The 26171-nt window shown below is 39.7% G+C and overlaps 1 protein-coding gene across 1 annotated transcript in view; it reads right to left on the bottom strand.

Annotated features, from left to right (window-relative positions):
• gpc6a (glypican 6a) overlaps positions 1 to 26171 on the bottom strand; it is a 120011-nt gene that overhangs the window by 4639 nt on the left and 89201 nt on the right. Inside the window, exons 5-6 of the mRNA XM_053427186.1 lie at positions 21522 to 21652; positions 19348 to 19491 (exon numbers count right to left, since the gene is read on the bottom strand). Coding sequence (XP_053283161.1) covers positions 19348 to 19491; positions 21522 to 21652 — 275 coding nt within the window. The remainder of the gene's footprint in view (positions 1 to 19347; positions 19492 to 21521; positions 21653 to 26171) is intronic.

Raw genomic sequence — 26171 nt, 5'->3', positions numbered from 1 at the left:
GGCGGGAATAAAAAAACATGAGGGAAGGAAGTTTAAATGAGACACACTTCCCTCCCTCTGTCAGTCTCTCGTGGTCTTGTTACGAAAAGAAAGTTGGATGTAATGTACGTCTTAAGACAAAGTCGGTAAAACAAATGAATTATCCACTAAAAAAGTCAATTTTAAATCATTTATATACATTCATGATACAATTAAATGCTCCAGATCACAAACCAGCAGAGGTCTGATGCACTATATGTACAAAGAAACTGCAATGAGATAACATTTGTGAAGATTTTTTATATTGAAGAAATAATTTCTCTTTCTTGCTGAGCTTTGGTTAATACCTGGTGTGTGTCTTATGTTACATGTGAAGCTACAGCAAGCAACTGGTCAGCTTTGCTTAGCATAAGACTAGTAACAGGGGCAAGTTAAGAGAAACGAAATCCACCTGTCAACATGTCGCTTTTAGATTTTTTTTTAATCATTGACCTATTCTTAATCGTTCTCTTTAGTGTTTTGAATAATTTCTTAATTTTAGATGAACATAAGTTCAAATACTAAAAACGCAAAAGTGCTTGGTTATATTACATTTTAATTTCTCTTGGGTCAATGAATTTAGTCTGGAAGCTCAAGCTCCACCAAACAAGTTTACAGTGAATCATAATAAGTTTACAGTGATTGATAATAAGTTTAAAGTGAGTCATAATAAGTTTACAGTGAGTGATAATAAGTTTACAGGCCATCTCAAAACAAACAGGTCTCGATATTACTTCACGAGACTGAGCCCAGTGTTAGAGAGGTGATGTTGTGTGAGACCATGTGTGTGTTTGTGTGAGTGTTGGAATATATCTTGGTGAGAGAGAACATTGTTGGCGGGGTCACGACCTTCTCTGTGAAATTCTATTGCTTTCAAGCCGCGTCCCAATTTTTTCTTTAAATTGTTTTGAACTTGAGGCAATTTTAGCTGCTGAATTCTTCGAGGGCTCTCAAAACAATAGGCTGCAAAAAAAGTGTCTCATACAATTTATACACATATATTTCCAAAACCTATAATCTTAATCCTAGCAATACGCCAGCTGAGTTGCAAAATACACCAATATGTACTTATTTGAAGCCCTGTCATATTTAAAATGATCTCTCTGTCAGGAACTTCCCCGAGATGTAAACATTCTTTCAAATGTATTGTAAGTACACATTTAGTTGTTCTGTAAAACATGTGTTAATAAGATCGATTGATGATTGATCATTCATCAGTTAACTGTATTCTAGAGTGCTAACACAGCAAAGAAATGGTGAATGGCATAAATAGCAGTTAGCTAAAATGCTAATTCAATGCTTTACATCATCACCAACATGTTTGTCCTTGTTGATGGATTAATTTAACAGTTCTAAAAAATGAGCACCAGCATTTCTCTGTTATTTCCAGATTATTACTGTTATTACAGTGAAATAAATAAAAAATATAACCAGGCCTTCCTTATTATTGTGTTTGTAGCATAATTATGTTTGGATGCTTATACACTGACAGAGGAAATTAATTAGCAACACATCAGGGTTGAGATTTTAGCTTTATCGTTTGTATTTGGAATCGTGCTTTAAAGGCACAATATGGTGAACATGGCGGTGCAGTGGCTGTCACGGCAGACACCCAGGTTTGGTTCATTGGGGACCCTGAAATGCCTGAATGTGTGAATCCTTGATTCTTTACGTCAGCCCTGTGATAACCCGCCTCTCGTCCAGGTCGAGCTACTGGTTTGAGGTTTAGGACTAAACGCTGGTAAAGACATTAATTTATCTCCCAAAAAAGACAGACAGAGCTACTAATGATAAATTCTAAACCCTGATGAATAATTTAGTTGTAGAAAAGCTAGCTGTCAGTCACAGTGCAGTCGGAGCGCTTTGTGGTCGGCACTTGTTTGAGGCTGGAGGAGACGGATGAGGGAGAGGAGGACTATCAAATTAGCTCCAACGAACCCAGTGAGCAGCAACTTTTCTTTATCTCAACATTGGCTTCAAACCACAGCAGCCGGTAATTCATTCAACAAAGTCATAGCTGAGTACACCTCATACAGTATAAATTAACCCTGCTCTTCTTGAGGGGGCTGTGACAGCTTATATAACTACTCCTCAATATGCTAAATATTTAACAGGGTTACACATCTGCATGTGTCAGCTGTTGTTCTGAAAGTTATCCCTTAATGAGATGCAAAATTGAATTTAAAAAGTGGAATGGAGGTTGAGGTTATGAACTCTGGCTCCTCTGTGAAGGACCACTTGCTCGGTTCTGCGTTCACTGATGCAACACATTGCAGTGAGAGACGGATTGTAAACACCAGACTCAATAGGCTGTACTTCATGTTGAGTCTCTTGTTGATAAACGGCAAACACAAAAAAGACTACACAAAATGCTACAACAGTTACAATACTACGAGAGGAACAACACCTCACATTATGTAACATATATGTGCTGATGATAGCGTCTGGAGATAAAGCTCAGCAGCTCATCTCGTGAAATCATTTAGTTTATTTAAAACATCGCTGCTGTGGATCTGTAATGTAGACAGCAGCATAGTTATTATTGTCTGTAGGCTGCAACACAACAGGGACAAAACCACAGTTGTTTTTAAGTTACTGTACCAAATTAGAAGCCGTTTAGTGTAATGGCATTAAGGCATCAAATGAATACTGACACCGTGGCTGTGTTCTTAAATGAGACAAACACTTTAATATATCATCTGCAAAACAGAAATAGGACTTTTTAAAGGCTTCATAGTTCCAATTAACAGTTTGCAACTATTTAATCATCATTTAGCCTGATATGTTCATGTTAGCAAAGGTCTTGATGGATTGGGCGCTATCTTTGTTTGTTTTGAGATAACCAATGATAAGTGAACTGGCCCAGAAACCCTGGAGGCTCAGTTTCATTACAAGCTGCTGTGGACGTTTCTGTTATTGTTGAGGAAATACGTAAATGAAAGAACTGTTGTTGTTGTTTCAGGAAATTGATTTACATCGGCTTGTGCAGCTCATCCAAGCAAGTATTTTTGTGTATGCCTGTGTCTTTGTATATTGGTGTCAGCGAGATGCCACCATCATTTTTAATCCTGCCCTCTAAACAGGGATTGATTAATAATCTTTTTCAGCAGAGGAAATGGTCGTTATTGGGTCAAACACTATATCTAAACAAATTTAGTTTGGTTATATTTAAGGAATCTAGACAAATACTGTTCCGTACAACATGCCATTTATTTATTCTTGACCCTCCAGTTAACGTTGAAGCTATCATTACTCATTATAAGTGCACACGGACACCAGTAATGGCCCCAAAAAATAGTCCACACATTTATCAGAGGACAATTGACCACACACGTACACACATGCACACCCCCCCTCATCATGTCCTAGTTACACTGGGGATTTGGGAAAGTGCATACAGTGAAGCCTCGGGTGTAAGCAGGACATGAAAGGGCCTGTACCAACAGGATGCCACAGCAGGACACTGCCCTCACATTTGATGTGGCAATCCTGTCATGGAGACACCAAAGCTGGTTAACGCACGCTGGTGTGGCACTGATTCACGACGGCCCACGGCCCCCTGCTGCTCACAACAAAAATTTGGGTCAGATTTGAGTGCGGTGGGTTATTTTACTTAAACTCCAGTATATCGATATGGTCCAAGCCCGACAACTGAGCCTGGGAGGAAGGAAACCTTATACTTAAACATATAACTAAATAAATCTCTATATATTATTCATTTGGGAATTGATACCCATGAAAGTATAATGCAGCCTCTTCCATCTGTATAATGTTCTTTCCACATAAACAGTGTCAAGAGTCCAGTATGAGCACAAAGTATTCTACTACACACCCACAGCAGTAAACAAACACTTGTTCATAAATAAATTCAAGCACGTTCTGTGCTCGGGGTGAATCGTGAAGACCCAAATCTAACCACGAGTCTTTACATGAGCACCCAGGGCACTGAGTCTCACTCCAGACTCAAATAGTTGCTGCTCCCAGCTCATCTCTGCTGCAGCCAGAGTCTCTCCTCGTCTCAGTCCGGAGTTCACGGCTGAAAACCTCTAAATTACTGATAATATCAAGTGCAGGTTCCCAGACACTGTGATGGTTTTTCTCTCAGTTGGGTTCTTTATACATTTTTGCATCTTCAGATTTAAGATTATTTATTGCAATAATTGCAATAATTGCATCATGATGCATCTTTATATTTGTTAGAATTCATTCATAATTTCATGAAAGATGTTTTAGCTACAACAAAGATGGCAGAGAATCCAAAGCTAATAATGCAAAATCATTTGATGCAAAAAGCTATGGTTTTTATGCCTTTGGAGCAGAACTTCAATTGGTATTGATTAAACTGACAAAGTGTTTTCTTTTATCCTATCAGACCAAGTGGCCCAGCGGGGCTCGCACCAAAAAACAAATTACTCCCACACATGAAAAACAAGTCTATTGCGAGACAAGATGATCAGACACATGGCCACGGTTCCTATTCCTGCATTCACCTTTCAAGTGAAGAGAGTTTAGAGAGCTGGTGACGTCTGTGATTTCTGTAAATTCTACAGCGGCAGTACAGAGAGGAGAACTGACAAAACTGACCCCGAAACTCTTTCAGCATAAAACTGCTTCAAAAGAGACTTAGAGAGGGAGCTCCGACCATTGAAACCAACTTTATATTATGAGTGTATTCAAAGTTTATTCAGATACTTTTGAAAAGAAGATCCTTGTACAGTTTTCATTCGGAACCGTTTTTTTCTATTTAGGGTATAAACTAAAAATGATGAGTCACTCAGGGGGATCTGTGCTAAAACAACTGTCACTCATCCTAACTCCTGCCTCCTCCAGGGTCTGTGGAGTCCTGGAGGTGCTGTCATGGGGGTTGTTTATTTGTCAAGGCATGTGGCGCGGCCACCAGCAGTGCATGTTAATGTAGGTCCAGTCATTTTAATTAGGACTTTCACAGGTCGTATCCACCTGCTTCACTTCAAAGACATACAGTCGACTCTACATAACATTGCGCTCACCTTATTAAACATGCAGACAGTTGGAAAAGGACCAGCTGAGTTCCAGTTTCTCATTTTTCATTTTTGGATGGTTAAGCTTGTCTTGGTATATCACAAACTTTTACGTATTAATCTATATCAAACCTATACTCTAATAATCTAATTTATCTAATCTAACTAATCTGTTGTATCTTTAACGGAGAGTTTACTTCACAATTAAAATTCCCTCACCACGATCCCGATGGAGAGGTGGGTGAAGTGTTTGAGTCCTCAAAACTCTTCAGGAGTTTCAGGTGTAAACAGTGTTGCAGCCAAATCCAAAACAATTGAAGTAACTGATGACCACTTATTCAAAGAGAAAAAAACAACAACACACAAAAACATGAAATGCCTCCAAACTGCTCCAGTGGTTTCATCCAAGTGTCCGTAAGCCCCGACATTCAAATTGGATTTGGAATTGTCTCATTTACACCGTGTTTTTTTAACGATTGAAGAAGTGAACACCATTTACTTCAATTGTTTTAGATTTGGCTGCAACACTGTTTACACCTGAAACTCCAACAGTGTTTTTGTGCACTTCACCCACCGCTCCATCAGCAAAGTGGGGAGTAGATTATCAGTGAATTCCTGTGTGGGGGTTGTCACAATGAATAGAGTGAAGCTGTAGCTCACTGCAGAAGGATTCAATATTATGATTGTAAACAACAGTTACACACGTGGAGCATTAACACAGCCCAACTCAATCGATTTCACAAGAATAGTGTGATTTGCTATGACTCAGTGTTTGAGAAGAGAGCATTAATCAGAACCATGGCACGCATCACCAGCTTGTCCGTCCTTCAAATGACTCACACAACAGTGGCTGTTTGTAATCATAAAGTATAACAATCAAATTAATAGGAAAGAAGAATATTTTTTTTAAACAAACACAAATAAAAACAACAGATGGCTAAGCTGGGAAATAAAGCAACATTTATTTTCTTGATAAAAAAAGTAGATGGAATTTGAGGAGAGTTGGCCACAACTTTACCCCCCCCCCCCCCCTCACCTGAGGCCATAACGGCAGTGGAACAGGCTTTGCATGATAATCTACAGGTTTGTTCAACCTCAGGATGATTTAAACGACGAGAATCGTTAAATACTGACAATAGAATTAAAGTCGATATAGCTTTTCAGAGGAGGCCAGCGCCGGAAGGACAAAACGAAGATAATGTGTCTCCTCATTCTACACTGAGTGATAAGTGAAGAATGAGATGTGTGAAGCACGTCTACAGCTTTTTGAGCTTTAACAGCAGGTTATTATGCTCCACAGCCTTAAATGTGCAAAGAATGTAAGAGAGAAATGCAGCCCCCCATTAAGGTTAAACTATTCTCACACACTTTCTTCTCAACCAGCTTGTTATAAAAGCATCAGAGTTCAGGTTGTATTCAGGACAGGCACATGATGGCTTTCTGTATTTTTCTGCTTGGAGTTGATCCGGGCTCAGTTTGAACAGGATAGGGTCAAAGCCTATAGAGCTGCATGGTGTGTGGTCAATGTTCAAAAGTGCAGCGCTTCAATTATCATATTCATTATTTCACCACATCACATTTTGCCCATGTTAGACTGTTTAGCCACTCAGGTCAGGTTGGTATAGAAATATGTGGTAGGTATTGAACACACAAAGACAAAGGAAATCTAATCATCACAATCATTTGAGGGCATGAAGAACTCACTTATAAGACACTATCAAGAGCCTGAGCACCTGCCTGTCAGACCTCTTGAAGGGAAAAAAGCCCTAATGTCAATAGAGACTCTGATCTGAAGTGGTTCTTCTCTTTTTCCAATCGCATGACTAAAATAAAACAATAAATGAAAAAACAAAGCAGTGAGACATCAAATATAATACAACTGATGTAAAACTGTAGGCGGATAGCATGTAACTTTTTCAGTAAAGGTAAAGAACTAAGTATAAAACCAATTAAATATAAAAGCTACCCGTCTGAAAGGTGACACAGTCATAACCTTTACATAAAGTAAAAAAATTAAATAAAGTATCAGGCTAAGAGAATATATTGTCTCGGAATCCAGTGCAGTTTTATGTGTCTGGAAGAGTTTTTATGCAAATTTACTGTGAAAGACCACTCACACAACACAACACAACACAAACCACACAAATCCAACACAACAAAAAATCTCCTCAAAGGGTGACTTTATATTTCCCTATACTTCAAACAATTGAAATTGTTGCATATATTATTTGTGAATTGTAAATTCAATTTTTTTCTTTTCCCAAGGAAAGAACATGCACCCTGAAGCGTGCGTTCTATTGGAAGTTTCTGCACAGACTGAACGGATGGAGCTGCTACGAGGGATTCCAAATCTGTACATGAGTTATTATTCAGGCTGAAAATCAAAGACGGATAACAGAAGGGTCAGCGCAGTGATAACGACTTGATTAGGTCCCATGATGAACGACACGCAAACAAAATACACAGACTCATTTCTGGCAGTTCATTACAAACCCTCCTGTTTGGATGAATTACACACACACACACACACACACACACACACACACACACATAAAGAAAGCGACCCTACAGTCAATATCTATAACAGTTTCATAAGGTCGTTCCACAGACAGAAAAACCAGGGCTTGGAGGACATTTCAGGTATATTTTCTCTGTTCAAATTGACAACAACAGCTATAATTTACACACAGAGCAACAGGTTATAAATATCACAACGAGAAAACTGAGCTGGAGACGCCAAACCTTGAGAATATACTGCTTGTGTGTGTGTGTCTGGCTGAACTGCAACTGTCTCAGACTGAATCCAAGTGAGGTACTGTACGTCCTGGGAGGCTACTGCAAATCTTACCACAACACATAAAGCCCAAACCATAAAAGATGCCGACTAAACCAAATACCGCTCTATCCTTGAATATTCATGCTTTCATGTTGGACAGAATTGAATTTATGTTTCTACAAAGCAAGTCAAATTGGACCTTAAATGAAAGGGATGGCAAGCAGTTCTAATACAGCCGGCCATATTTAACAAACCGCGACTTGACTAATGTAAGCACAGATGGAAGTTTCATACACAGCTGGTTTTGTGTCCCATCCCAAGGGTAAACACACCATTTGGGGACAAAAGCCTCTGGAAGCAGATGCTTCTCTGCGAGGTAGAGCTACTACGGCAACTTTATAAATCTGGACTTACAAGGGGAGAAATTGTAAAAATATTGGAATCTAGCCAAATGTTACACACCAATATTGAACCATTAAGTTTTACATGATCTACACGTCTATTATTCATGGGATTAAATGAGTTTAGTTGAAGCAAATTGATTGAATCCTAGATTTGGATTTCAGCCTCGACCAAGTTGCGGATTTCCCTCCAGTCTATTTCTGTTGCTGCTCCTTTGAGCTTCATTGATACTCTGAGTCAGCAAATGTCAACGATGAAAATGTTTGCATGATAGGCCATGAAACGTAAGGTGAAATGTCCGTAGTATACAAGACCAAACTCTAATCCTGTATCAGGACATGGGTATGGAATTGAATTGAATGACTCTGTTGTCGTGTGGATGGTATTAGTATTGATTGACCTCAAGATCTGCATCAAAGCAGCAGAACTGAGAGGAATTTGTTCTTCTAGATTTCTTCTTTCCTCTAGTATCCACCCGATCTTTATAGAGTGATGCTTGAAATCCTCTGTATCTTCCGCCATTCTTGATCACCATCATCCAAATGCACACCAATGGGGTGGAATAGACCAATGCAATAAAATACCAATGACTCTATTCTAACGTCAGCATTGAGGCACAGTTGGCACAAGGTAGCATCAGTTGTCTCGGTCCAAACCAAAGCAGAAATATAAGATAAATGGAGCAGATGGACACTGCTGGGGAGGAAGACTGCACGGACTTATCGTGCACCAAATATTTCTATACATATTTATCTAACCTTGATCAATTTGTAAGACTGCTTGAATCGCTTGAAGTCCTCCACTTTCTAGGTCAAATGGATACTGACAGGAACGTCATGATATCTTAGATTGAAACACTCTATCTCTTTGCACTTTGGGATTTAAATTAAATGCGACGAGGACATAGTTAAAAGAAAAAGAAAACCCTCCAAAGGGAAGCAGCACTAAATGGCCGGTTCCTTGTTATGCTCAGAGCAACTGGGTTAGTTTACCTCAGACACAATGGTCCAGCGTTTAGTGATTCGGGGCTTTGAATAATGCACTGAAAAGGATTTCCATGGACATACTGTGGTTTATTTCAGCGTGCCAGCCAACCCACATGGAGGCTGTGCTGTGTTAAAGCAGGGTAAACAGATTCTACCTTTAGGCAGATGCGCTAACCACACTGTGTCATGGGAAACAGTGGCAGGCTCAGCAGCCTGGTGATGAGCAGGGAGGCTGATTCCACTACATGTTGTGGCTTTCATGCAGAAAATACTAAAAAAGCTGCTCGGAGGGTTTGTTCGACCAGTTTGGGCTTTAGATGGGAAGCTAAAGATACTGGCAACCAAAGGTGTGAGTCGCCACGTCTATGATAGGTCGCACACTCTTCTTTGAGATCATCGACTATGAATAATGGCAACAGAGGTGATTAGATTCTGTCTGTTTGTAGTCAAGTGATTGGTTAATTAATCAGACTGACACAGGGTCAGCTCACAGGAAACACCACAGAGTAGCTCAGTGTGAACAGCATCACACTGCACACTGCCCACACAGCTGCTATTTCCATGAAGCACAATGCAATCTACATGGACTACACAATTATTTTAGACACAGGGACAAGATGTGGGATGGAATTTATTGATGTTCGCAAAACTGTACCAGCCCCAAAACAAACTCCTTAATGGCATGTTTGGCAGTGTTATTGTTCATCGTTAAATTTACGTGGTGACAAAAAAAATCGGAGCTGTCTTCTACTTTTCATGCCAGGCACAAACAACCTGCTAACAACCAACAAATGAAACGGCGTCTATTGTTTTGTAGCTTTTATGTAGGATTGTAATAATAAGCGATGTGGCACAGGGAGATACAATCTTCACAACTTCAGTCTCTGTCGTTTTTTTTTTTTAGATCTGATCCAAAGTCCCAATGTTTGAGATGTTTAGGTGTGAAAGGCTGTCACTGACTCTCATTACTCCTCAGCGAGTGAAATTGGAAATCTGACAGGAAGTGTCAGTGCCATCTCAGTCAGGAGTTTTCAAAGTCTGTTGGTTTAGTCCGTGTAAAGTCTTTCTGCACTTTCCTATTGTGATTTGATCACAGTAGAATATGCAGCAAAAGCCAGAGGAACTAGGAAAGAAACCAGGTAGAGGAACTTGAAACTCCCGAACAACACGACATCACCACATGGTTTTAATTAACAGGAATATTTCTTTAATTTATGATCCATATTGTGTTTATAATTCCCGGCAGCTGTGCATCACAATAGCTGTGTAGCAACAACAGACCTTTTTCCTTTTCTGCCAAAACAGGGACACTGACTAAGACAAGTAATTGCTCAATAACATGTTTTTCTTTAAAACTAGAACATTAAAATCCCCAACAACCACATCCACAAAGAATATTTTCTTGCTTAATACTTTTTTCAATGATGCAACAGTGTGTGTGTGTGCTGCTAATTTAACAAGGAATGAAAATATTGGAGGAATTAACTGGAGAAAGCAAAGAGAACAGACATCTTTAGGCAATCATGTAGATTAGGCAGAGAAGAAAGAATAGACCGTGAAGCTTATGAGATACCACATAAAAGTCTAACTTCAAAAGATGTAAGAGAGCAGACTAACTCATATAAGCTGGGATGAAGTAAAGCAAATTGTGTGAAGGCATGAATGTGACAATGAGATAAATTATATGCAACATCATCCACTAGGGGTTTCTCAATCAGAACAATAACAAAATACCTAGTTTGATGACATCGTGAAGCAGCGTGGGATCATGGGAGTTGTTGTCTTCACCACCGTGAAAATATACATTTTATTCACATTACGGCGTAAACACCAATGAATAATCGTGATTCCTTACGAGTGACTAATATATACAAAAAAACTGCTGACTGGCAATCATGCTAGCAGAGTGCGTTTACTTTGTCATACGTCATTAGCACCGCCAGATAAAGCCGAGACAGACAAAGCCATTGGTAAAGCGGAACTGAGGCATTTAAAAGGCGACCAAAACGAAACGTCCCATTGCCTTGAATAAAATTGAGGATTTCGCTGTATGTTAACATTATTGGAACCATTTTGGATATTGTCGGGACATAGATGTGGTCGTTTTTAGACATTTTAATGAACAATGTCAAAACTTTAAGTGAAGCTGAGGAGCTGCAAGGTGCCTACATTGATCTGCTGTGTCCGTCCACGTACATTAATCCTCATTCATTTCCAGAGACAGGTCTCTGTTGAGTGAGCAAGAATGATTACTCATCAGTCTCTGTCAGATTTCCATCTCTTCCGACAGACAGAATAACCTCAGGGCAGACAGACTCTTCGCCCTCTATTGAGTCACAGAGGTTAATATTGAGGAAAAACCAGTTAACACCATCACATTATTCTGAATTCATCAATAATGCAGGTATCAAATGAATATTTAAAGTGGGCCAGTACAATGTTGGAAAGATCACAGGTTCTCCGGATTGACTTTTAATTGAAACTACACTTTAAACCTTGACTGAGCAGAGCCATGAGAACAGGCTTCCTCCGTCGCAGAACAACTCACTGACAGAACATGTCTGTTCAATTTGTGACAGCGCGGTTGTGCGGTTGCTCGTGTCATCCACACAATGCTGTTGCAACGGAGCTGAATTGGGTCACAGCATCAATCTCTAGTTGTCACTTCTCTCAGTCCAAAGCCTGAAACTTCACACCTCTACCTGAAGCCGCTGGGTCTATAATAAGTACGCCCACAGCAGTCACTGTGCAGACAAAAGTGGCAAAGAGAGCAGGAAAAAGAGGATTTATCAAGTTGGAGCTGATTGATATAGAAAGTACTGCAGTGCAAACATAATCTCTCTTCATAACAGGTGGTGTAAGTATAAGTTGTTGGCAGGTGGTGGAGCCTGGTCTCAACCACTGTCCACCAGCTACGGACATTTCATCCCCTCAAACAAGGAGGTTATGTTTTCACCCCTGTACATTTGTTTGTTTGTCGGCAGGATAACATAAAAAACGACTTAACACATTTTCACCAAAGCTGGGACATGGGCCAAGAAAGAAGCCGAAACATTTTGTCACCTTTTCGAAAATATATAATTTAAAGCATTGATAGAGAGAAACTGACATATTCAGGGGCCTGGTATCTATGAGTGTGTGCAGTTTTGGTGCAGCTTGATTGGATTTAAGGGGATCGCTGGGCCTTCTAATCTGTTTGTTGGATTTTTTGTTGGTCAGCAGAATTGTACAAAAACTACTGAATGGATTTCCATGAAACTTGGACGGGACTTGGGCCAAGAAAGAAGAACTAATCTGGACAAAGGGGCAGAGTGGATCCCGTCTTTAACATTGTGAAAACGGACATTTTATTTTACATTTCCACAGATTTCCCAGTGAATAATGAACTGGTCTTGATGAAAAAAGACCATTCGTCCACAATGATGATGGCGATTACATGATCTGGAGTGCTTTGTTTGCTTAGCCGTAATGGCATTTATTTTTTTCCCCAGATCTTAGTCAGCACAATGCAACATAGAGTTTAGACACCCAACCAGCGCTCACACACTGGGCTTGTTACTGCTGCTTCATTAGCATGCCAGTGCGATTAACTGGTCTTAACATTTGTTCTTTTCGCCTGCAGAAATTGTGGCTATTAAAGACAAAAAATGTAGAGAGCAGATTTGCAGTGCACGCCAGCATTTCATTAAATCTGTAACTGGATCCATCTTGTGGCGTGACTTAAAGATTTAACCCTTTTGGCTGTGTTACCATTTGTCATAATTGGCAGTGGTGTCTCCAAGTGCAATGGGTGGAGTGATTTCTTAATGACTCTGGCAGAGACGACAGTTTCATAAGTGAAGAGTTTCTGTTAATTTCTGCTGCCACTCTGAAACAAAAGGATGTACAGGAGTTTTCTTGTCACGCATTCAAACTCAGTGTTTCTTTAAATCTCCAGAAAATCGTTCAGGCCTTTCAGAAAAGTGTGTTTACCATGACAAATGCACAATCAAGTGTACTTGTTGCTAACAACCATTGGTTTACTGTGATTGATTGAATGCATAAAACACTGATCCTTTACTCTTCACTTTTCCTTCCTTAGAAAAATGGCTGTTGCCAGATCGTTTCCTCGTGCAGGCCCCGCGTAAAACAACGTGAAATGGAGCATGGAGAAAGGCCTGGCCACTGCTAAAGACGGATGTACTTTCCTTCCAGCTGCATGCTCATTTCAACAGTGCTCAACAACAAACAACCCATTAAGGAGGCTCAAATATTTAGAAATTGGTCAGATGAGTCGATGATGGGATCCTCTGTGGACATCCATCACATTTGTACTGCGAGCATTTGTTTAATGGAGAAATTGACGGTAACATTCTGTCAGCATTGTTAGTTGAAGCTGACAGAGAACAAAGTCATTTCTGTCAGAATTGTGTCATCGGACATCTGCTCATCAATGGGGAAACAAGTGAAGAATATAAATGTTGCTATAAAACCGAGTTATGGACTTCTCAACTCTCTCAGTATATAAATGTGAATATCAAACAAAGCGGAGGATAATTCACTGTTGATGACGGACATTCCATATTGACCACGAATCCTAACCTGCACAGAACTGAGTTGAATCCAGCTTCTACTGTAGCTTAGTCACATCCTAAAGGATTCATTTACTTTTCAACTGCGGGGCACTTTGTCAAGAGACACCCCATACGGCTCTCATAACGGCGTAGGGACAAACAACCTAAAGACCCTTTTACCGACAGATTAAAAAAGTTACAGTAGCACAGCAGCACAAGTATTACTGATAACATTAATAATGACTGTGTTCAGCTCAGAAAACCTGATGGTGTGACCAGCATGCAAATACCAAGACCCTGAAACTGAGGCAGCTACATGGAGTTCAGTCATCATTTGTTGTATTATTACCCTGTGTTGCCAAGGCCAGGGTATTGTTTTCTGTTTTTCCTCTCCCGTGTGTGTGTGTGCACAACAACTAAAAACACACAGACATATTTTTTTTACCAAACTTGGTGGGATTTTTATTTGTGAAGGTATCTCTCTATGATTAAACTTTTGGAGCTAGTCAGTCAGTGGTGTGGAGACACACTGGACATCACGATAGTAAAGGCCAATGTATGCTTCTCCGAGTCCGTTACGGACGGACGGATCCAACGGACACTTTTTGATTTATAGTTCTCCGGTACTGAAAACAATTGGGCGCCAGAACAGTAGGTGGCGCAACGGAAGACAAGCTTAGAGAAGCCTACCTCATGAATTCTCAGAAGAAGTCCACGTTCATTATTTACCTGCTCCCGGCTTTTCTCACACACAGTGTACGATGATAACTAAATAAAATAAAGAGACACCCAGCGGGTCAAAATCCTTATGTTATCGTTTCTTAGCGCAGCAGTTTCCCGGTCTTGTTTCCGAACTAAGTTGTTAATTCAACAGCTTGAAGCTACACGGAGGCAGCTAGCTTCCCCCCCAGCTTCCACACACAGTCAGCAGGGACTCCTGATACTGCAACGAAGGCGGTCCTATCTGTCCGTGTCCGTCAAAACGGAGAAGCATAAATTGGCCTTAACAGAGCAGGGCTTGTGTTGAGCTGAGGTCGGCCTGCTGCTGTGAACTGTCTGCTAGTCATGTGACCATTCACAGCAGAAGCTGCATCTACCAAGTTTATGTCAAACCCAGCCTGCTTTCTCACGATGGTAAAAATGTATGGATGTTTTAACAGGTTTTTAACATGTTGAATGTTTCTCATCTTATTTTGAAGTGTGTCAACATTTCTCAACTGGCGCTAAACACCAAACGGAATGACGGTGCTAAGTTCATCCAAACATCACCTTCATCCTATGTGGTCATGAATGAGGAATAACTGTAAACATGGTGAGCAATCATCTGAGTCTTTTTGAAATGGATCTAACAACTAACAATGGAATTCAAAGAGCTATGCCACTATCATAGCTAAGATTGTAACCAGTTCCTTACACAGTAATTTAACATTTTCAAGTTTAGCAGTGGGTTTATAGCTGACATTGAAAATGCCATCATTCTTATTTTACCATCAGAGAAAGGGAGATTCCAGTGTAAACACTTTAGGGCCTTAAACGTATTTTATGCCATCAATCATTGAATTAGTTGTTTCATTCCAATAGTCTCTATTAAAAGAAAAGAAAGTAAAGAAGAAAAAAGACAAATACACAAAAACAATCATAAATCAAAGCACAAGTCATTTGAATCACCGCCTCATGGCTGTTTGCCTCTGCCCAAAGTTTATCAAGCATTCCTGATGTATCATGTTCACAGAAATGGAACAGAAGTGATGCCACAGTGACTTTTGACAGCCAAAATCGAATCAGTACATCCATGAAACCATGTGTGTGTTTGTGCCACATTTGAAGGTGTCCGTCCCCACAAAGTGGTTTTTCAAGCCCACAAATGTGTCTTAATTTATCCTTTTTGTATTTACAGAAATTCTTTGTTCACATGAAGTGAAGGAAGCCCTGTCATAAACTTGTTATTATAAACCCTCTGATACAGACCTCTCTAAGATTTGAATATTTGAAACGATCAAGTCTGATCTGAGATGAGTTGTTTGAAAACTTCTACAAAAATCCTCCAAAACCCTGGCTGTTGTGAGTGATGCTGACTGGGAGCTTCACAGACATTCATAAGCCTCAGTGTTCAACAGCGATCAAACTCATATATTTACCAAACCTTGCTCCTTGTTTTTGTGCCCTGAAGCAATTCAATGTTTTTTTTTAATCAAAGTAGCTTATCTCAGAAAAATGCGTCGACTACTTCCTCTGACCTTTTCTTCTCTCACTGAATGTGTGTGGAAGTTGGTCCCAGTCACTGATTACGCGATTAGCTGCTGCTGCCTTGAATCAGATTGTTCACATGAGTGTAAAATAAAACTGAACAAAAGAGTAAGTTGTGGCCTCTGGTTTTCAATACATACATCTGACCGTATGAGGTCAAGGCTTGAGGAGGCGTATAAATGTTACTGCCATCTGCACTAGCGGACCTTGTGGTGCACCAAGCATTTCACAACACGTGTGTAATTGTGGATCCATGTAATAAATCTAACGTTGACCTCGGCAGTGACAAGCAACACTTTTACTTACCCTGATAAACAGTGTTCAGCATGTTGTGTTATTATGCTCTCATGCATTTTATGTTGCACATTGTTGCAGAAAAAATTAACTAAGTACTGAACAAGGCCATCAAAATGCATTTCCAGACACATTTAAGATATCATTAAAACATTCAAAAGATATGATTTCCTTTTGTCAGAAATAAAATCCTCTATCTGCTCCTTCTAATGATAAATAGCTGTTCAGATGAGAGAATCAACAACCATGTGTGGAATCCAAAACATTCATGCAAATCCAGGATATAATTTGGCCACTGCAGGTTAACAGGATTATTTTAGCAGGCATTTGAAAGAAGCTAAGGAAACACCTTGGATACTTAGGTCATCACATGCAAACGTTTACCAGTCATGACAATGGGAAGCATGTTAAAAGTCTCCAATCAACCAGAGGTCTGACTGATGGAAACAACTGAAGGAGAGAGGTTATGCAAAATTCAAACAAGGGAAAAAATGACAGGGATTCAAACTCACAACCTTCTTGCAGAAACACCAAGGAACCCAGGTATGTTATTTCAGAAAAAAAGAAAAGAAATGCAGAAATGACCAGTATCGATATCGGCCTCAACAGCTTAACGTCGAGTCGCACGCAAGAGAGAGAAACGCAAATAATTCATCCAACGCAAATAAAGAGCCGGTGTCACAACAAGCAATCAATATCAACTGTGAATAATGTAAAGAAGTGGAGCACTTTGGGCAGGATGATTAAAACGCCACAAGACAGATGACTTGGTGAAAGTAAGAGGAGGAGTTGAAGGCTTACATTGTGTTGCATTCTCCTCCAGACAACCCTCTGGGAGCAGCAGGGAAATGAAGAAGACAGAGATTTAATTGGACATCGGACAAATAGAGCGACTGAGAGAGAGAGAGACAGAATAGGAGCAAAAAGAATGTCGTTAGTCGTTAGTGAGGGAAGAAGTTTAAATGATAAATGGTGACGTGGACATTTCCCGTCCACTGGCTTCATTTCAACATGAGATTTAAAACCTCAAGCCACTTTACTCACAATGAAAAAACATGAAATCAGTATAAAAACCTCTCACATGTAATCAATGCAAATACTGGGACGTGCACACAAACAGCAGCTCGATGGGGAGAATTGGTCTGAAGTGGTGTTTTATTTAGTGCACTCAACACTGCTCAGCGGAAAAGACATGATCGCTTAATCCTGTCTGGTGCAGATATATTTCCGAATGGACCTCACCTCCTTCATAAATGTACACTAGGAACTGAGATATGGAGAAACGCGAGTGAGATGCGATCAAGAGAGTAAGTCCAACCCGGAGCACTTTTTTCTCATCTTTTCCTAGAAGTTGGCCCGAGAGCATGTAAACATGAATTATTAAAGATTCTGAAACCTGTGGAGTTCCTAAAAATGCCTTTTAGTAGTTTATTTTTTCCCCCTTTAGATCAAGTGTTACGAAGCAAAGAGGAAGGTTGGGTTTGATTTTTCTAATAAGGCCTGTATTTGAAGATATGCTGAATTCAAGAATAGCCTTTTCAAGGGTTTGACTTTTGTATTACACTTAATGTGTTTATTTCTAACAATTGCAGCTTTTGGAAGTGCAGACTTCTTGTAAAGACAGACACAGTAAACAGCATTTGATCTACTTCCCTGCTGCCGCATACTTTCCATTTTAATCCTGTCACACAATTTATATAGCAGAGGATTATCCACTGTACCTTTTATTTAAAAGGACCAGATTTTATTTATTAAATGGATTTGCCAAATGTGGAAGGATTACGTGAAGGAGCATTTGTAAAAAGGTTTGGTCAGATGATAAATTGACGACAGAGGAATGTCCTGACATATACTGTCTCAAATGTTTTTCATCGGAATCTATTCAACACATTGATGTCAGTCAACATAACACATCATTAAAGGGAAAATTCCATAGTTTTGTGTAGTTTTATTAAGAATAATACAGTGTCAATTGTGCGACCGTAGATTTTAAATACTGTGCCTAACCAGTTATTTCGGCTTATACACAGAATTTTGCTTTGATTTCCAGTGATTCTTTTAACATATTCATGTATGATGATGATAATAATTATAATAGAAGGTTGCTGGAAACTGGAGCTTGACATATGAAGACTCTTACACAGTGTGTTTCAGTGGCACGGTCCAGTGGAATCATTCATTTTAAAGTTACCCTTGATGTCTTTTCAACATCCAGAAGTTTTATGTGTGAATCCTGAATTTGTTTTAACCTCTTCAAAGTTGTGGATTTGGATCAGGGGATGGAACAAGGATTAGTTTTTTTCCCACTTTCTTTAACATTGTGAGATTTCTGTTGATTCCTTTTTGGAAAAATTCAATAATGTTGATCAAAAAATATTTCCATGTGGTTTCACATGAGGACAGTGCAGGAGGTATATGCTCTCTCTAGTTGTGAACAGGATCATTTTGGGAGAAAACACGGTTCTGATGGTATCTCAGAAGTAAAACCCACAAAAATGTTTGAGTTTTTGTTTTCTTACTGAGTACTGTAGTGGAGGATGTCACATAGCAACTGAGCTCTATGGGGAACATATCAGCATGGATATACGATGACATTTCAGCTGGAATCTTTGAGGTCCTCAATTCTTTTCTGCCCTTTGGACTTGAGCCCGGGTAAGTCTACCTTAAACTCAGCATGCCGCCACCAGGTCTGCCTCCGACAGTAATATATAAAAAATATCTCAACATGCTCAGATTCACACACACTGAGTTGTTAAAGATGGAGCGAGAAATGAAGAAGGCTCAGCACCGTGTGCTGGCTAGAATTCAGATTCCAACAAAACTATCTGTCCAACAATTTGTTGAGTTATTTTAGGAATCCACTGGAGGCCTCATACAAACTGTTTCAAGGTTTATTTTCTGTTCCATCATCCGTGCTTTAAATGTCTGTTTTATATCGTGCTTTTAATTATGATAAATATTTCACTTTATTTGTTATTTTACACCAAATTTATTTGGATTTTTCAAGCGAGTCATTTTTTTAATATATTCCAAACAAAGAAATATTGGTCTCCTTGTCTTTGTGTACGTACCAGTCTATCCAGGCTTGTTCCGGCTGCTGTGGTCGGCCTCTCCTCGCGGGTGTAGGGTCTGAAACGAGCGTTGAACACATCTGAGATGCCGCGTGCAGACCGGCCCATTCCCGATGGCTTTGGTTGGCCACACCCTTGAAAAACCTAAAATGAACATAGGACGATAAAGTGAAAATGAAAAAGCACTGGTCTGCAGCATGAAACAATGCCCAAAGCTTCAGGATCATGTGTATTCTATTTTGTAGAATACACATTTTTCTTTTTGATCCTGTAAAAGTTTTAGTTTGCCTACACCACTGAAAGCTTTTTCTTGGAGAAGCCTCTGTCAATTTGCTCAGCACCATTTCTGGTTGGTGATCTGAGATAGAAAATGATACAGAGCCAGCCTCCTCCAACCACTCTATCAGTGCCCAGGCCTCCTTTTACAGGAAGTGTCATATTGGTGGCAAAAAGGAATTTGCTTGAAAATGAAAGTCACGCTTCAAAAAGAAATACATTTGGACAGAGTTTCTCGGTCAAAGACTCACGATAGACCAAAGTTAAACCAGTTCTTTACAAAATGTTACATAATTGAGCTTTGATTATGGGTATAAAACTAATAACGTATGAAATAAAGGAAAGGGATTTTTTCATGGGGCCGATGCCATTTTCAACTCAACCGTGACAAGTCTGGATAAGAAAAATATAAACAGTATTAATGCTTAGTATTTACTTATTAATAATCAGAAAATAATTGCAGGTTACATCAGGAAACACAATCCTTGGAAAAAAAGACTGTTATTAACTTAGTTGAAATACAAACTTTTGCTGTTTTATGGATAAAATGAGCCAAGAAAAGAAATGCAGTTCCGTTATTATTTGAACCGTACATTAATTCCTGTGTCGTTCACAGAACTTCATTCTGAGAATAGATTGTTTTCAGATGGCTCCGTCTCTATAGGCTCTCAGGGCCCAAACAAGAGACCTGCAAACAGCCCAGCTCATTAGGATTCCTGTCTGGCCTGTCTGCTGGCCCCTGGCACAGGATGTGATGGAGCACTCTAATGCGCTACATGGCCGTCATGACAAGAGGCTGTCTTCTCTCTAATATTTATCACTTCTTCAACATGATTACAATTCCACTATCCTGTACATCTCACACGAAAACCGATTTTCAACAGGCTCGCGCTGCAAGACTGAAGACACAATGCAGAGTGGCCTGACACATTCTGCAGAGCGCGGCGACCGAGGGAAGGGCCACGTACGGTCGAGATGTGACTGCGGGAGAAAAGATTGTAATCTCAGAGCAATCTTTCAGCCAAGTGCAACCTTCAAGCGTCAGGTGCTTAGACAAAGGTTCCAGCTGTGAATTGCAGCTCCCCAGATATAGAAAAGAATGCAACATCTAATTCACTGACCTTTGCAACCCAGGAGTGAAGATGGGCCAGAATATATCAAAGCATCAGAATTAAAGGGGAAGTGAGAAGGCTGCTTTTTGACAAGATTTTTTTTTTTCTGTACGCGATAATATCCTGAGGTGTTGCTTCATGTTTGGAACTATTCCACTGAGTTATTAGATATTTGAACTGTAAAGGAAATGTATCTAGTTACTTCCCTTGCATGTCAACTCTCTCCTAAAAGCACACTCATATAGGATTCAACTGTTTGCCAAAAACATAACAGTTAAATGTGTGATTTCAGGTTCTTATCTTAGACCACAGGTTTGATCACAAATATTTAGATTGAGGTTGTAGACGGATTGTTGAATTGGTTGAATATTGAAAAGTGGACACATCTTGTTTCAGGTTTTAAGACAATGACACAATAAGTGGAAAATGTAGGGAATCAAATGATATATACATGCAGATATATATGTTCTGTATGACAATGTTGTGACTGATTGAATTTCTTTCAAAAGATACATGTAATGTGTCATATCAAGTTTCTTTTAAAATCTTTGCTTTGGTAAAAAAGTACCATATGAAGATTGTCCTTTGAATCCTATCACTGTACATAACAAGGCTTCTGATGCTTCTGAACATAAACTGTATTCAAAAACAGTTTGATATTTTCACCCGTACAAAAAAATGCTTGAAAAAAATCCTGCAATAATTATTTACCCGATCAAATGTCTTCAATACAAAGATATATTTGTATTCAAGAATGGCAAACCAAGCTGACTTAGGGCACAGTACCTTGGCGGACACCGTCATGCTGTTGTCTTGCATGGTCATGATAGCGTCAGAGATCTTGATGTCGATTGGATCAATGGCTTCTTCGATGTTGAAGGGTCCGTCCAGTCTGTCTGCCACCAGTAACATAGCATCTGTTATAACACAGAGGACACAGGTAAATTCAGAGATGTCTCTACTTCTGTGGCCACATACGGTTCATGCATAAAAAAACAAGTTTATATCATCTAAGAGGATTAGACATTTTTAAAGTTTGAGCTCTAACAGAGAGTTCTACTCAGTAGTGCTTTCTGCGAGTGGGTCGACTGCCACTGACCAATCACAGACAAGAGAGGAAACTGCCACAACTTCATGTAAACACAAACACAGGGCGACAGAACCAGATAGTTTGTGCTTGTTAGAGTTTGTGCATCAACATGTCAAAATTTAATTTCAATGTGCTTAGTTTGCAAATGGCTTATACATAAAACAAATCATTGATTTGCATATGCTAATGGCTCCAGAAAGAGAATGACAAGCCTTCTGATTTATTCATCCGTTTGAATTAGTATTTCTAAATTGTGAAAATGTTTCAATAAATTCATAAAATCCATGTCTTCGTCTCATGCCAGTAATTACTTTTTAATAACATCTCAGACACTTGTTTATTTCTGTCAAGCATGACTTACATAAGTCACCAAATCCTGCATGCATCGCTTATGAACCTGTTATATAAATGTTTGAGCTCAACAAGAGGCACGACAAGTTCAAAAGTGTGTGTGGAGGCTGCAGCTGTCACCTAAGTCACAAAAGTGTGGCTCGGGCCCTGATGTCAGTTCCATCAGGGAGTGAGTGATAGAGAAGTGAATGTGAATGTGTGTGATTTAAAGTGTGTCCATTCACTTCTTGATTATTTCACAACACAGATATTCTTTTGTACTGTGTCTTTGAAAACATATTAATCATGTATCATTATACAACTTCCGACCGACTACCAGTTTTGGGACGCTCATGCCCCAACAAACAAATGTTTCATGACTCTAATCCTGAGGCATATCATGAAAATGCCCAAAACAATTACTACACATTGCAAAAGCACATACAAGCTTCTATGGCGTGTTGAGGCTGCAGTTGTACTGTGAGCGCTTCTTCTTAGAAGTTTCATTCAACAATGTCCTTGTTACTTGGGAGGCTTCTAATATCACTCCTACACAGACAAAAACAATAACTACACCGGCCTTTCTCACCACACGACCCCACAGTCTCGCCGCAAATCTCGACTTCTCTTTCTAAGAAATATCCGCCTAATACCGCTTTCCAAGAATGAAGTCTTAGTCATTCCATCCAATCATAACATTAATATCCTGATTGCCTCTCAGTCACTTTCAGGAGAAACTTAGGGGTATTTCGGCTCAACCAGCACAATGTCCCTTCTGGCTGTCATACCCTTACAGATGATCCAGACTGCAGAAGTGTGTCTTTGATCAGCCTTGAAGGGTCGCCTGAATAAAACGAAAGTCACTAATACTTGTTGGTTGGGCACCAATGCCCCTAAACTTCATTATATAGTCTTCTGCTGGCTTATGGCCTTATAGAACCTGTGAAAGACCCATTTCCTCCAAGAAACACCTCTTAACACCGTGACCTGCCTAACGAGAACTTGTCTAATGTTCTCCTACACTAACACGCAGTTCTTACTTCAAGGTCTCCTTCTGTGAGCACCTGTCAAATTAGTACATGTTATGTATAAATTAAAAATAGAACTAGCGCAGGGAGCATGACATTATTACTTCAGAATCGATAGCTAAAACGAATTACCCTGCAAATTGCCACTTAATCATACTAAAATAATGTGATGTTATCGTCTTCATACAGACGGATGATACTATTGATCATGTCGGACTGGGAGAAGTCAGCGGTGAGAATAATGTGTTTGACATTTTCATTATACTCCTTCCTGTCTCTCCCCCCCCAAAAAAGTAATTAAAAGACCAGTAAGTCCTGTTTGAAGGGTTAGCGCTGGTTAAGTGGGAGGGCAGCGATATCAAGAAGCCTTATATCTCTGTGCAGTGGCATTTACAGGGATGTGGACCAATCAGGAGAAGCCTATTTGCCTCTCGGGGGGGGGGTGCACCTTACAAAAGAGAAGCAGAAACACTATTAGTCATCTGCTGCGTCTTTAGCTGGGAGGAGAGGCAGTGTAAATCATTAGATCATAGGTTATCATGACTAGAATCTTGATGTGGAGCGATCATTAGTCTCTACTACAGCTCTTTAGGCTGCGGCAGCACAGCCTGATGATTTGACATCCTGCTGTGACACTGGTAAACAGCAAGACTCCCACGGTCTCTGGCTTGAGACAGGGCTTTAATCACAGGCAGAAAGGAAAACAAAAATATTTCTGCTTACATTAGATAAATATATTTAGATATCAGGATCCTTCATCAGATAACCAATAGCAGTGACTCAATATCGTACTTTCCCTAGCTTATTTATTATTTGTTCAGACTTGCTGTCTGTATCCGTGACCTTGCTGTTGGAATCCAAGGATTCTAAGATCTTAAGGTCTGATCTTGTTATTTTAACCAGAATAAAAAATGTTATTCACACGTTATGTCTTTTTATGCAGAAAAAGAAAGATATCACAAAATATATTCTAGCCTTGCTTTCGTCCGTCTTAATACTTAATATCCAGGGGCCCTGTCTCGGCCCAACAGAATTATGCAACAGCTGCAACCCAACCTCCAAGCTGGTGAAATGATCCTTGGCGAATGATCAGTGGGTGGAATTCTGGTTGTGATTTGAATCTGGATTAGACCAGATCAAAAGATTATTGTGTTAAAGTCAAGACTCATGCTCATACGTCTTAACTCAGCGTTTTATCACCCAGAAGACTGATAATGACAATCAAATCCCCACTGGGAGATAGTTTGTAAGTTCAGGCTTTAACTCAGAGGAACTGTCCAGAAGGCTCCTGACATCGATTCAAGCAGAACTACACCATTTGTACAAAAGAGCACAAATGTCAGTGCTCATTTATTTTCCATACTGCAGACTTCTAAAACAAATAGTTTGACCTTTAGGAAAACGCAAGTCGGACGAGAAGATCAATACCACTCTCATGTAAAACGTAAAGTTTACTTTTTGACTTTAAGCTTTTTGCCATTCAAGATTTCTTAAACCAATACCTGCTGAGTGTGTTTCCTTTCTCATGAAACTTTAATTTTCATCATTTCCATCTATATTTGCTTGCTACCGTGTCGCCTTCCTTATCTTTGCAGATGCATTGTGATGTTTTCTGTGTTACTGCTGCCACCTATGAATAAGTGGAACAGGGAATCCAAAGGGAGAATGTAAATCGATCCTCTAATCTGCTCACACACATGCAGAACACAAAGGAGATACATTTACTCCAAAGGTCGAAAGCTTTTTTGCCACAAAAATGTGTTAAAACATTGGAAAAAATTAATATAAAAAATTTATGAATAGGGAATTGGACTGTGAAGTTTCCACAAATATATGTAGCTCCCAGGTCCTGTAGTGTATCTCTGGCACCACTGGTCTGAAATGTACCAAACTTTAGTTAACTGGAGTTTAGATTACTGGGGGTGGTTAACTGGGGTTTGGTTAACTGGCCTTATTAAAAAACTAATAATCATTAGATATAATGTCACCTTTCAGGGTAACAACTGCAACTTCAATGTAGTTTTAAGTAAAGGGAAAGACAATTTAACTTTTGAAAAAAAAAAAACCCTAACCCTAAATCTGTCAACTCACGGTTCAAACCTGTTAAACCCAACCTGAAAATAATAACTTCAGGCTATCAACTTGTTATTTCTTCTCCCAAATGCCCATGTGTCAGGTTATATATGTTGTGAGCCTGGTCTGTGCTGCTACAGTCTAACTTATGAACAGAAATATTGACAGACCATAGCCTCCTCTGTCTGTTACCGGCTGTGAGTGTGAAAAGAAGAACTTCTGTTTGTTTACTTCGGAGCCTCAAATTGAGCCTGATGCTCGGTTAGATTTTCATATCAGGATGTGGCCGGAGGTCACTGTGGAGTCTTCACTTGACTATGTTTAGTAGATCACTGCTCTATTGCCACTGCTAAAAACAGCCTCTGTGGACTTTAGTGAGAGTAGAGGGAAAACTGCAAGCAATTCTCCACTCATTCAGAAAAAGAGACTAAATGGCGGTATCAGATGAGCTCTGACAACCTATTTTTCATACAACTTAATGAATATTTGATGTGCTGTGACTATGAGTCAGCCATATGCACAGCTATGAGGAGCAGGTTACTTCTACGTGCTTGAATAACTTCAGAAAGGATGTCACATATGGCAACGCTTCTTTGAAAGGCTTTGTTGATGAAAGACATCTTCACGTTGAATCACTTCTAACCATAACTCTTAAGGGGGGGCTAGCAGAGGATGATATTTCGTGTGCAGACTAAGCTGTTTCAATTATGCACAATGTTTGGCTCATGCCATCTGTACCACCATCCTTCGGTCACCACTGTGCAGTCACAAGTGTATTATCCTGGATACTTGTCCTGGTGGGAGGGGGCTTGTTTTCTTATTTATCCGTCCTTCTTTTTACAGATTGCAAAAACATTTCAACAGAGTTTTAAAAAGATGTCACTCAAAACAGGGTTGGATACCTACAGCACTGCT

Source organism: Pleuronectes platessa, chromosome 1 (assembly GCF_947347685.1).
Source record: "Pleuronectes platessa chromosome 1, fPlePla1.1, whole genome shotgun sequence".
NCBI lineage: Eukaryota > Metazoa > Chordata > Actinopteri > Pleuronectiformes > Pleuronectidae > Pleuronectes > Pleuronectes platessa.
This window is presented reverse-complemented; position numbering and strand designations above follow the sequence as displayed.